At 39.6% G+C, this 14,220-nt stretch overlaps 1 protein-coding gene across 9 annotated transcripts in view; it reads left to right on the top strand.

The window, feature by feature from the left end:
• Positions 1-14,220, top strand: part of CEP162 (centrosomal protein 162) — a 127,826-nt gene that overhangs the window by 32,214 nt on the left and 81,392 nt on the right. For 8 of the 9 annotated variants that reach the window (XR_013635548.1, XM_078852136.1, XM_073336580.2 and 5 more), the window contains 6 exons: positions 1,590-1,709; positions 2,571-2,765; positions 7,776-7,857; positions 8,254-8,542; positions 9,051-9,318; positions 11,904-12,052. Coding sequence is in view for 8 of the 9 variants with exons in the window: in XM_078852136.1 (XP_078708262.1) it covers positions 1,590-1,709; positions 2,571-2,765; positions 7,776-7,857; positions 8,254-8,542; positions 9,051-9,318; positions 11,904-12,052 (1,103 nt within the window). In the remaining variant the exon portion in view is untranslated. The remainder of the gene's footprint in view (positions 1-1,589; positions 1,710-2,570; positions 2,766-7,775; positions 7,858-8,253; positions 8,543-9,050; positions 9,319-11,903; positions 12,053-14,220) is intronic. The other variant, XM_073336578.2, reaches the window with a different exon arrangement.

Raw genomic sequence — 14,220 nt, 5'->3', positions numbered from 1 at the left:
TTTTCCTATTCTCACTTGTCTCCTCCCTCCAAAAAGGGGGGTTTAAATAATTCAGAAATTGCTAAACGGGTTTTATTTTGGCAATTAAAAATAAAATAAAACCGTGCTGATTTTTGGAGAGTCCTTTAGAGTAATCTTATTATAGAGAGGCAAGACTTGGTGTGTCTGCAGAACGTGTGGGGTCTAACAAATTAATTGTCTTTAGCCAGTTCATAAGTGCAGAGGAAAGTTGTTGCTGCGGCCACACTGTCAAGGTTGCTAAGCTGTTACAGCTGCTCAGTGCTTCTGTTCTTGGAGCTTCAGTGTTACCAGCATGAGCAGAAAGCTCAGCCTGCTAATTCAGCGGACCTTGATGTTACTTGTAGAGAGAGACCACAGACAAGGTTCAGTGACTAAGGCACTCTGCCAGGTTTATTGCCCTCTAGGCACGTCCTAACGACTCTCTTAACTTGCACAAGTACATTAACGCATGAGTGCCTCATGGCAAGGAGTGGCTCAGACAGCGGCGGGAATTTCTGTTGTCCCCTCGGCCGCACAAAGGATTAAGGCGAGGTACCCCGACATTTATAGACTGAGACAAACAACTGGGATAAACAACTTACATACCACCTTACGTGTTTCATGACATCTGTTTGTTACCTCCCGTTGTACCTTACTCCAGATGTCTTGGACAAAACACCCCTATTAATTATTCTGTCAAACTATTTTATCTTGTGCTAGGTTGGGATGTATTTGTATTAACTTCCTGGAATATAGTTACATAGTTACTTGAGAACTCTGGGTGTTTTTGTACCATCCTCTCCAGTCAGGAATGTGCTTACTTGGTTAGCCAATATCTAGTGTATTAGTTATTTTGCCAAGGCCAAGCCTACTGTGGTTCACAGCCTTTAGTTCACACTGTTAGTTGTGCGTAGGGCTCAAACAAGGCCTACACCACTAACAAAATACCTGCTGGTGAATTAACAAAATATTAACTACTCTGACAGTGTTTTATGTTCAAGTATGCTAATCCTGAATTTGAAGGGATAAATGGTAAAGGCCTATTAATAACAAAACCAAGTGAGGGCTTAATTCATGAGGGTTAACTAAAGGGCTCACTCATGAGTCTATCTGTGCAGCGTAGTATAAGGATGTGTACACCCATTTGACTATTCACATTGCTTGTCATAGCATGGTGGGGAAATAGCAATTGCTAAGCCACTACTTCCTCTCCTAGGCAGGAATGGGGTGTGGATTGAGCCTTAGCACCTCTTGTCTAGTGTGCCAGCCAGCACAACTGAGCTGGTTTGGAGCAGAGTGGGCAGGGAAGCTGCACTGGGAAAAGAGCTGGAGTAGCTTGCTTCCCACAAGGAGCAAGAGGGAAGCAGAGACTGAATTATGACTGTGTCACAGTTCAAGGTCTGCTCTGCTGCTGGTGGAAGTGCAACTAGGAATTGACCCATACGCATGACGGATCACAAGGTGCTAATCTGTTCCTAACTGATTAAAATTGTATTCTGCATCCACTGGGCCAGGATGGAGAAGGTGTAATATCACATCAGTGACAGTATTCCCTAAAGTCCCAGGTTTATCTTTTTGTATCCTTTTAGTTGTGTTGCTTGATTCACAAGACTCCACCATGGAAACCCAAAAGGTCATTGAACAGCAAGATGCAGCAGTGACTGAACATCAGACACCTGAAGTCACTAAGGATGAAATAAATGGAACTGGTAAGGCTGCTTTGTCTTTGTTTTGTTTGTTTGTTTTAATTTAGACTGTATTTTAGCTGGAGACCTGATGGCTCCAGAGGATTGGATAGAGGAAATAAGGAAATTCTATGTTGCCTATGCAAATCAAGCCCTGGTTGGTAATGACCAAAATCTTGAGGAAAGAAATGCTTTTTCTTTTCAGGCTTAAATTTTTTTTCATAAAGGTCTTTTCCAGACAACTGATACTTAAGTTTTAAATATTTTATTTTATTTTTTCTTGATCACTGCAAGCTGCTTTCACTCTCTCACACACACACACACACACACACACACACACACACTCTTTAGCAATTGAATTTCATTTAGAAGTCAGAAATAGACGTTCACAGCATCTAAAATTTTAATTGTATTCAAAATTCTAATGGGGGAGAGAAATCAAAACAATGAGAAAATATATAACTCCATGAAGACTTACAATACACTTATTTCATCATAGCCACACTGTATTTAATCTAACAAAATATACGTCTCATTTGTGAGAGTTTTAGTAGTGAAAATATTTATAAAAATGGAAACACCTATAACTGCAGGAAAAGACTGTAGAGAAGAGCAAGTATTATTTAATAAACACTTTCATAGTTAAAATGAAGTTTGCTGTTTTCAGCAATAGTTGCTCCCTGTAAATTTTGAAATTGAGTCGAGAGAAGATAAGTAAATTGTTGGATTTCTTTTCTTTTTCTCATTACTTTGTCACAATGCTGTTACATTTATCTGTTAATAGATCATGCTAGTGACTGAAACTTGTTCTTCCAATGTGTTGAGTTGACTTATTGTTTCTCTAATGAATTTCCAGTTCCCTACATCTTGATTGTTAATTTCCAGCAGGTATTTCCTATGGACAAACTAACAGTGATATTGAAGCATTACAGCAGGCCTATTGTCATATTGATCAATCTCTAGGAGACACTGATGAGCAAAGAATTAATCTTAGTACGATGGAAAATGCAGAGTGCCCAGTCCAAGATGCTTCACAAATCAACGAAGACTGTGCAAAAAACATCTCAACTACTGAATCAGGTAGATGCTGCACATGGAAGCAGAGTTGTGATTTCCCATCTATTGCCGTTCCCTGGTTGACAGTACTACATTATGGAAATGATACATTCAAACTCTATGGATAGAACTAGTACAGAGAGCAGCTATTTGCCATTTCATTTAGGTTAAAAAGAGCTGTGGTTTCTGGTAACGTGGACTGTATTGCTCATGCTCAACTAATCTTGAGTATATTATCTTTCTATAATTCCTTTCTTGTTCAAATTATGTAAAATCAGTGTATGTTTTGGGTTATGCTCAAGTTACACCTGAGAAGTGTGTTCAAGTTACTTAAAGGAATTATTTCAAACAAAGAGCTAAAACTTAAAGCAGACTGTTCTTATTTATGCATTTATAACATAAATTGACTCCAATATTCTCTATTCCATAAAACAAATCTCTTTTTAAAAATTGAAAAAACAAAACTGTAATATATCACATACACAAGTAAAATATATAAGCCTAGGGATAAAATTTTTCAGAAGAGCCTGAGTTCCATTTTCAAGAGAATCTTAGGCCTTGTCTACACTACGAAATTAGGTCGTTTTAGAAAAGAAGTCGATTTTTAGAAACAGATTTTATACAGTTAATTCAGTATGTCCACACTAAGCGCATTAAATCGGTGGAGTGCATCCTCACTTCCGTGGCTAGCATAGACTTAGAGTGGTGCACTGTGGGTAGCTATCCCACAGTTCCCACAGTCTCCGCTGCCCGTTGGAATTCTGGGTTAAGCTCCCAATGCCTGATGGGGCAAAAACATTGTCGCAGGTGGTTTTGGGTACAGGTCCCCCTTCCTCCGTGAATGCAACAGCAGACAATCGTTTCGCTCCTTTCTTCCTGGGTTACCCGTGCAGACGCCATACCACAGCAAGCATGGAGCCTGCTCAGCTCACCGTCACCGTACGTCTCCAATGCAGTACTGCATTGCTGCACAGCAGCAGCTCCTTGCCTTCGCGCCAGACGGTGCAGTAGGACTGATAGCTGTCGTACATCTCCTGGGTGCTCCTGGCAGACCTCGGTGACGTCGATCGGGGTGTCTGGACAGACATGGCTATCCTCCTCTTAGAGCACCGAATGGGAGCCAGAGACTCCAGGTCATTCTCTTCTTTAAGTTTTGTCTCATGGAGATTCAGTCAGGCCTGGAATATCCTGCGAGCTGGAGGCTTCTGCCTCAGGCTGCTCTCCCAGCTGGCAGCACCACACGGTCGCACCTACCCCAGCCTACCCCTTGCTCCCATGGCTCATGAAGCCTGGACAGTAGTAAGGAGCAGTTCAACCATAGGCTGAGCAAGTGTAGAATGGTGGTAGAATGTGCCTTTGGACTTTTAAAAGCTCACTGGTGCTGTTTGCTGACTAGGTCAGACCTCAGTGTAATGAACATTCCCATTGTTATTGCTGCTTGCTGTGTGCTCCATAATATCTGTGAGTAAGGGGGAGACGTTTATGGCGGGGTGTGAGGTTGAAGCAAATCTCCTGGCGTCCGATTTTGAGCAGCCAGACAACAGGGCGATTAGAAAAGCACAGCAAGGCGCGCTGTGCATCAGAGAGGCTTTGAAAACTACTCTCATGACTGGCCAGGCTTTGGTGTGACAGTTGTGTGTGTTCCTCCTTGATGCAAACCCTCCTCCTTTGTTAATTTTAATTCCCTGTAAGCCAACCACACTCCCCCCCCCTTCGAAATAAAGTAACTATTATTTTGAAACCATGCATTCTTTCTTAATTAAAAAAAAAAAAAAAGATAACGGACAAGGTAGCCCGAGTCGGGTGAGGGAGGAGGGAAGGACAAGGCCACATGGCTTATTGTAGCCACACTAAAAATCAGACTGTTTTGAATGACAGCCCTCTGTTGCTTGGGCCATCCTCTGGAGTGGAGTGGCTGGGTGCCCAGAGCCTCTGCCCTGCCGCGTTCTTGGGAGTCTGGGTGAGGAGGCTATGGAACATGGGGAGGAGGGGAGGCGGTTGTACATGGCTGCAGTGGGGTCTGCCCTCTTGTTGGCTTTCCTGCAGCTCCAACAGACGCTTCATCATGTCCATTTGGTCCCCCATTAGCCTCAGCATCGCATCCTTCCTCCACGCTTCACACTCACTTAATTCTTTCCTGGCCTCTACCACTGAATGCCTCCATGCATTAAGCTGTGCCCTATCATTGCGGGAGGACTGCATGAGCTCGGAAAACATGTCATCGTGAGTGCGGTTTTTTCGCCTTCTAATCTGCGATAACCTCAGGGATGGAGATGATAGGGGGACTGCATGGTCACCTGTCCTGCTGAGTGCCGCTGAGTTCACCATGCTGACCAAACAGGAAATGAAATTCAGAAGTTCCTGGGGCTTTTCCTGTGTACCTGGCTAGTGCATCAGAGTTCAAAGCGCTGTACAGAGCGGTCACAGTGGAACACTTTGGGATAGCTCCTGGAGGCCAATACTGTCGATTTGTATCCGCATTACCCCAAATTCAACCCAGCAAGGTCGATTTTAGTGCTACTCCCCTTGTCGGGGAGGAGTACAGAAGTCGATTTTAAGAGCCCTTTAGGTCGACAGAACGGGGTTGGTTGTGTGGACTCGGTCATTTTTAAATTGACCTAACGTGGCTAAATTTGACCTAACCCCGTAGTGTAGACCAGGCCTTAGGCTCCTAAGTAGAGCTGGCTGGGAAACCTAATTTCAGTTCTGTGAAAACTTTAGAGTTTTCGGAATTTTTTTAATCCTGACTCAGGACAAAAAGTTGTTCTCCAGAATTTTCACAGAACTGAAATCCTGCAACATTTCATTTTGGAAACACCAAAATCTGGTGTTTCTGAAACAAAATATGCTCCCAGGATTCCTGGGTGCCTCTTTGGCAGGCTGCAGGGAAGCTGGAGACCAATGAGGCCTTGGCAGTTGCAGAGTGAAATTGATGTGATTCTTATCAGTTTCACTGCTGTCTATCACTGAATAACAGCGGTGAAACTGACCAGACCTTTTAACTTGACAAAAGTCTGGTCAGCTTCAGGGCTGCTATTCACTGAAGGGCAGCTATGGACCTAATAAAAATCATGTCAATTTCAGTCTGTAGTTTCCAGGGTCCCTGGCTTCATTGCAGCCCATATGGTGAACTGCTGGGACCTGGGAAGCCTTGGGTCCTTTCTAACATACTTGGTGGGTTGAAGCTGCAACCCTGGGAGTGACAGCTCTGAGACTCCTGGCTGAGCTGGGTCTACCAGGGTCCCAGCTCCACTTTATCCTACCCGCAAGCCCCATCTGCTGAGAATCCAGAGATGAGATGACAGGGAGCCTTCCTGCGTTCTATCAGAAGTTTGTCAAATTCAAACTGCTGCCTTGAAATATTTTGATTTCCATGTATCAGAAAATTATGACAAAAAATATTTTGTTGGAATTCTTCTGACCAGCTTTTCTCCTAAGTCTGTCTTACTGACTTTCAGTGAGACTTGAGCTTCTAAGTGCTTTTAGAAAATGGGACTTAAGCTCCTGAATCACTTAGGCACTTTTGAAAATTTGACTCTAGATCTTCTCCCTGAAATCCAACCAGGGAGTGGATCTTCAGCATGTGAATCTCTACTCCACAAGATGTGGGATCAGCCACATCAGTGGCACTGTCTCTTCTCTTCTACTCAAACTCTTAGAGAGTGCTACACCAGATCATGATCTACAGTGGTAGAGAGGGGGAAGACTACACAGGTGATAGGAATGAGAAGGCAGGTTGCACATTCCCAGCAAGGATAATATAGTCTGATACAGTTATCTTTCCATTAAGCACCCTTCTGGTATCCTAAAGGCATCCAGGGCGAACGGAGTTCTCCAATAGCATTGTATTGCCAAGGAAGAGCTGGTGGGGGCCAGAGCTGATGCAGAGGTAAAGGATCTCCATGTGGATGGCCTCCTGCAGATGCCAGGGGATCTGTCATGTTCTTCAACAGCTCTGATTACCCTACCCAACACAGGTTCAGACTTGAATGGGACAATATAGGGAAATCGACAGAAGCCAATCTTTGCAAAGACCTCCTTCCCCAACAGCTCTCTCCCATGGGTTTTACTACAGGTGGATAGGATCTGGCCTACAAAGATTCGTACTACATAAATTTCTATTTTAAGAAAAGATTTTAATTTGCTTTATATTTGTAACACCTTTTTTAAAGCTTAGAAACAAGATCTTCTCTACCCACTTTTTCTGTGTGACAAACATTAACAGGCTAAGTTCTGCTCTTAGTTACACCAAAGAATTGAGGAGAGTTATTCCTAATTTACACCATTTTCCGAGATGACCTAGTATGTCTTTTCCATTTCTATTTTCTGTCTGTGATTTCTTTTCACTACCTTAGAAGCACTGGAGATTTTGGAGAATTACAGATTACTGTTTGGCAGAATTTAACTCAGTATCTCTTTTTGTTTTGCTTTTTAATGGGGTTCAAGTTAACACAGCTTTCATTTATTACTGGTTTTGTATTATCCTTATCAATGTGTTCAATGCAGCACTTAAAACATAGTTAGTGACTTAAGTTAAAAATGCCAATAAATATTTTATGCAATAATCAGGCAGAATTATACCATTTGGAATACCTGTGCCTAACTTAAAATAGCTGAATAACACCTGAGAGATTGTATGTAGTTTCTGGACAATGAGGGTGCTTGTAAAAACAAGACACACACACACAAAAAAACACTCAAAATTAATGATTCTGACACTTTTGTTTTGAAAGTTACTTTTATGGTTGAGACAAGTGTGGGGTTTTTTTGTTTGTTTGTTTGTTTTGCAACATCAGTGTATTATTTTATATGGTAGGTATCTTGGAATCTATTTGATGCCAAGTTAAATCAGTAAGGGGCATGTTTCAGAAAGATACATGATATTTTTGCCAAATACTAAGTTATAGCATTTGATAAAATATGTTTTCTAAATCTATCACCCACTCAGAATTGTAATAATTTTTTTAAAATAACTAGTTTATTACTGTGTATTAAATATTATACTTAAAATTAATAATATATTCCACTCCTTAGATTTGCTCACTGTAGAGGAATTAATGAAACCCATTAGAGCAGATTCATCTCATGCAAGAGGCTTTGATCTGGAGCTTGTAAGGTATTTGTTTTAGAAAATGCATGTTTTAACATCTTAATGTCCATGAATTATTTGTGAAAATCATCTTTCTGAATAACTAGGGTCATTTTTGAGCTAGGAATCTAGATTTTTATTGTGCTAGATAATTTAGTACTACTGTGTGTAGTTTGTGCTGATCTGTAAAGTGAATATGTATTCTGAGTTGGTCTGGCCACTTTTGAAAATAAGATCTATTTCCAGTAGACTTACTCCATTAGTAAACAGAGTTTAGAAGTATTGCAAGTAGCTATTTCAAAAATGAAGAGTCTTTTGACCTGGCAATGGAAATAACATTGCATTTGTGTGTCAATTTTAGAAAAAATATTTGTAAGCAAATTGCAAGTCTTGTTAAATGCACTTTTTCTTTTTCTTTTTTAGTCCGGTGAAACTAACAGACAGCAGAGCAGCTGAATTTGTCAGTCGTTTGCCAATTAAAGAACACAAAAATGATGCAGTTCTGGAGAAGCAAAGTTTAGATTTTTTGTTTGATAAACGTAGTAAAGAAGAAGAGAGTGTTTTTCTCCAGGCAACTGCAAAAGAAAGTAGTGAAGATAGTCATCAAAAAGGGACTGATAAAGAAGACCAGATTGATAAAGAGCAGCTTGACCTTTTGAGACAAAAAATACAAGATTCTGCATTGTTGCATCAGGACAGCAAAATTAATAAGGTAAGCCATATTTAGCTATCTTTTATCTGTTTAAAAAAATAATTTTAAATCACATTTTGAAGATTGTTTTTACAAACATATTTGCTAGAAATGTCTATCCATAATTTGGGGATTCCCAAGAAAACATTATTGCTATCTACTCATTAGGGTCATGACTCCAAAGCTGAATGCCAATTTCCAAGACGACCTAATAGGTCTTTTTCATCTCTACCCTGTTGTCCATTCCACCTAATAGGCAATTTTCCCTACTTGGTGTGATGTCTTCTTTTCACTACCTTAAAAGCACTGGAGATTTTTATAGAATTACACATTTTTCATTTGTTTGGGTTTGAATTATTCATTTTCAGCTCCATCAGGAATTTTATTCCTGTTTAAGTATAACTCTTGTAACTGGCCCAGTATTCTGTTACTAGAATTATATTTAAATAAACAGGAAAAGAACTGAAGTTACCTTTAGATTTTATTACAGTCTAATGTGGTTGTTACAAACTATACTTATTCTACACAGGCACATCAGTCCAGCTCCTGGAGGAACAAGGGATTGGATTCAGTGATTAATAAGCAAATAATGCACAAGAGCACTCGAAGTACAGCTCCTTTACATAAGAAGAAATCTTCCATTGGACCTCATATATTGGTTAGGAGTTCTGGATATGGTAAACCCACTTCACCCTTAAAACAACTTTCCACAACTACTGAAAAGAGAGCATCAAAAGAAGCTCTCAAAAAGCCAAGTTTGAAAGCCAAATCACCTCCAGATAAAGCAAGGCAAAAAGGTAAACTGTTAGTTTTATACACATAATTTTATTTTAAATGAAGAGTTCAGAGGTTAATTTTTGTTTAATCCAGAGAGCTTTTGGTTTTGATGTTACACGCACAAATAGTGTTAGATTTTATGTGACATACTTTTTCCACTTCTTAAAGATGAGTCTTATAGCAGTGTTAATTTTTCCTGAAAGAATAAATCCATGTGAGATTCCCAGGATTCCTGGGATAGATGTCATATTTTCATATTGCAGTCAGATTGTATGATATTTACTGCATTGAACAAATTGATGCATTTTGATATCACGGACTCATGCATATCATAGTCAGTCCGAAAGTGAAATAAGAAAAATAAATGTAATCAGTTTATGCTTGAATAGGCCTACCCAGAACTCATTGTAGAAATGTAATCTTTTTTTTGTAGCATATTTTACATATGGATTTCAAACCTTCCTTTACCGGGCTAGTCAAATCTTCCGTCGATTTTGACGACATGCAAACTTTTAAGGAAAGTGCCTGCTGTCTTCAAAAACCATTGTTTTTTCATTAAAAAAAACTAACACATTTTCAATTTTCTTATGAAAATTCAAAATTTTCCATAGGGAGGAAAAAACATTTTTTGACCAGCCTTTTACTCTAGTCATATGTAATTATTCAAAGCCCGTGCTCCTCCACTACATTTATTTAACTATTGCTGACCAATTGAATAGAAAATAATTTTGCCTTCAAAAACACATGTATGTCTGTCATAGTTTCTACTCTAGTAAGTATAAGTATTCTCTGCAACTAAAAAATCTCCATTTCTGTTAAAATCCCTTTGGATAGTTCAACTTGTTGGAGTGATATTGTAACCTCTTTCAGTGTGGCCTGTCCTGTTCTTTATAAGCATTTTATCTTTATCCTCAGTTGTGCATTTTGGCACTTGTTAGAAAATACAAAGAAACAATTGCTTTTATTTCCCATTTATTTCCAGAATTAGTTTTTTCCTTAATGCCCATTAATGTGACATTGAGGTTGCCCACTAAGAAAAAACCTCCTCCAGAATTCTCTGCTTCCAAGTGGCTTGTACAGCAGAGACTGAACTACAAATAAAGACAGAATTTCAGGATTTGGTTCATTTGAACTTTGTAAAATTCCTAATCAGTTTTGGCATCTTGTGGGCACTGTTTGTTATTTCTGAGGTACTACAGGCATCCACTCTGTGGATGCTCTCACATTCTCGGCACATTCGATAGCAACTAATGTAGTCTCCAGGAAGCACATGGAGAAAACTGTAGGGTAAAACAGCTCATGTCTGTGTTCCCTTATTTTGAGAGGCCGACAGTTTAGGGAGCTTCTGGATAAAATGGTGACAGAGGTGGTTGGTAAGGAAAGGTATATTTATCTTCCTTAAAATTCCCAGGAAAAATACCTCAGGTAGTCCTAGAAGCAAACAACTATTTCACAACCAGCAGTAGCAGGGCTAAAACCTGAAAGAGACCAGCTCTTCAGAAGAACAAAAGGCATCTGATTTGCAACATGGTCACTTACCAATATATTTTCCTGCACTATATGTAGAAACTCCTGTCATCAGCTCAGGCTTTTTTTTGGCAGGAGTGTATGTAGTCTCTAGTATTTCAGTAGTTACAGAAAACCCCCATGTTCTAGGCTGCCGAGCTATAAATTGTTGAATTTATACCCTAGGATGAATTTCACTGTTTATGTCCCAATGTCAAGTTAGAAAGGCAAGGTGGGTGAGATGATATCTTTTATTGGGTCAACTTCTGTTGGTGAGAGAGACAAGCTTTTGAGCCCACACAGAGATGTAATGAAAGAGAGTTCCTCACTCAGCTTGTCTCTCTAATATCCGGGGACCAACATAGCTACACCAGCACTGCATACACCAATGTCATGTTGTCTGTTACGAATAGATGCTGAGTTTCTCAATTAAACTGTGTGTGTGGGGGGGGTGTTTTGCTACAGGGTCTATTTCTAAGGTTGGTGGTGTTTCTGCTGTGACTGGTAGTATCTTCACATATATGTGGGTTGCTTGGTTCTTTTTAAAGAAAGTTCACAAAACATCTGATGAAGTGAGCTGTAGCTCACGAAAGCTTATGCTCAAATAAATTTGTTAATCTCTAAGGTGCCCCAAGTACTCCTTTTCTTTTTGCGAATACAGACTAACACGGCTGCTACTCTGAAACCTGAGCTAGCTTATTTGCTGTCCAATTAATGGATAATTATCCTGGTCTTTTGGTCTGCAGGGCATTCTGGTTATTACGTTATACTTCTCATTGTTCTTTAAGTATAAAATAAAAATTTTATAAAGGAAATGATGGCTACTCCATCTCCAGTAACATTGCACATAATTTGTTGTGGATGCTCTTGAATTAACTGAAAATCTTAACTATGGAGTGCTTGAATTGTGATCCAGAAGCTTGAGGCTTAGCACTGGTGGATCATATGAATATACTTGACTTTTTGAGAGCATATACATACACTATGTGTTGTTAACAAGTAGAAAATAAACATTTTCATTGGTTTTATAGCACAGTACCTTCGCAGTCTGTCACTCACTGAATTTTGTTCTGTTCTGCTTTTTCCTCTCAAAATGAAGAAACGTTATTTACTACTAGGATAATAAGATCTGCAGTAAATGAATCAGCTTCTAAAAAGGTCAGCAATATGGTTATGTCTGGCCAGTCAGTCATTAATGCCCTTGGACTGCAGATTAAGGAAATGGATTCTTGTGTGCAGACTCAAAAAGTAAGTGTTGTATTTTAAGTTATTACTGTTCAAAACTGGAACACCCGTGATGAAGAATTTGCATACCAGTTTTGTTAAAGCTTTTTGTAATACCTTTTATAATAGGATCAATAAATGCTGAAACTTGGCATTAAGAGTTTGCTTTAATAAGATGTTGATGTTCTTCTAAAAGATATTGCTAAAGTCATATTGCCACTTTAGGTTCCCAGATCAGTCTGTTTTGGTAGTTTTATGTCAATGTTGTTGTGAAAATGTTATCCATTATCTAATTTCTAAACATTAATATTTCAGTATCAAACAGGTTTAATTTAAATAAAACTTTCAAATAAAACTATTATACTTAGCATGTAAGTTAGTACCTGTATTTGTCTGTCTTTGTATTAGTACTGCATATTGTGCTTGAGCATATAATAGTATGTCAACAGAAAAATGACTTGGCTAACACGGCAAAGAGTTTTTCTCCTCTTTTATTCAGGCAGGCAGTAGGCAGCTAATAAGAAAGCAAGATTGATTGATTTATTTTTGCCTTACAAGAAATTTTATGCATTTATTGGTATTTATCTCTGGATTCTTCCTGCTTTTCTGTAAGCAAGACATGGAGTAAGGCAGCTCAGGTAGCTGTGTGTGGTCGCTACCATTTTTTTGAACCTTCTATTCAGCAACCTTTTCAAGATGAATAAAGGCTCATAAGAGCCCAAAGGAAATCTTGAAAGCAAAGAGAAGAGCATAGGATGTTGCACTACCTGTCAGAGTGCTGCTCTTCCTTCTTCCCTGGCACCTCTATGCAGCTTCCAATGAGGGTATGGGAAGCTAGACTTAGAGCCACAACAAACAAATATTTTTTAAAATATTGGCAAAAATAAATTTAAAGTGCATTTATTTTCTGAAAAGTGACTAAAAATGTCATTGTGGGGCTTCATGTTTTCATCTTGGTGATTTCCGTATTAACTTTGTTCAGTTTACAAGTAAACCTTCTATTTTTTTAATATATAGCCAGTACTGCAGTTTTGCATGGGTTCTGAAATTTGTGTTCACTCTTCCTTGGGAATAACTGTCAATTCAAGTGATTGCACATATCCATTCCACACTAAGTGTGGGCACACCCAGTGAACTGGAAAGAGATTTTTCACAAAGCAGTACCAATGAGGGCTGCTTGTGTGCCTTGCATCTATTTGTAATCCCAGGCAAGAGTATACAGGGTGGAGACACTCTGATTCCTCTTTAGTACCTTCTCACTGCTTGTGTCCTGGGTCTTGAACCTAGTATTACTTCTAATGGCCCACCTTGTGAGTCACTGGTTGCATTCTCCTGATTACATCACTTTCAGTCAAAGTGGCTTTCCTTGTGGCTACCATGTTGGCCAGGAGGATGGGGGATCCGCAGGCCCTCAGAGTAGGGCCTTCTACTTCGTCCTTAATTTAAAAAATAAAAGTCACTACCAGGCCTCACCCCAAGTATTTTAAAGATGATCTTGGACTTTCACCTCAACCAAACAATTTACTTACCAATTTTCTTCACTGAGCCACATAGTTACAAGATGAATAGAGGCTCCACACTTTAGGCATGCATAGAGCCCTTGCCTCTGCTTCAACAGAACTAAGCCATTCTGTGCATCCCTCAGCTGTTTGTCTCCTTTGCGGACAGAATTAAGGAGCTGGCAGTTTCCTTGAAAAGAATTTCAAATTAGAGCACATCATGCATATCAGTGTGTTATGAGATTGCTGAGACCACTGCTCCTTCAAAGATTTCTGCATATTCCTCAGAAGTTCAAGCGACTTCAACAGCATTTTGGGAAAATATCCCAATTTCTGACACATGCACGTTCCTTTACCAAGTATTATGCTATTGCTGCAGCTTCTAGGGATGATACCAGCTTTGGAAAGGCAGTTCTACAGTCCCTTTTCAGATAGAATCTGAGCTCTGCCTCCATTTCAAACTGCTTGGGAGTCACCTACCGTGGAATGGACATGTGCAAACACCTGAAGGAAAAACAGTGACTTATCTGTTCTGTTTTTTCGAGATGTCCATTCCAAACCCCGCCCTCCTTCCCCTCTGCTTCAGAGTCTAGCTTGTTATGGATTCAAATGCAAAGGAAGTGAAAAGGGCCAGAGTGGCTCCAAGTTTTGTATCCTGGGCCAGGAGTACATGCAGGCACAGGCACTACCTCA

Source organism: Lepidochelys kempii, chromosome 3 (assembly GCF_965140285.1).
Source record: "Lepidochelys kempii isolate rLepKem1 chromosome 3, rLepKem1.hap1, whole genome shotgun sequence".
NCBI lineage: Eukaryota > Metazoa > Chordata > Testudines > Cheloniidae > Lepidochelys > Lepidochelys kempii.
This window is presented reverse-complemented; position numbering and strand designations above follow the sequence as displayed.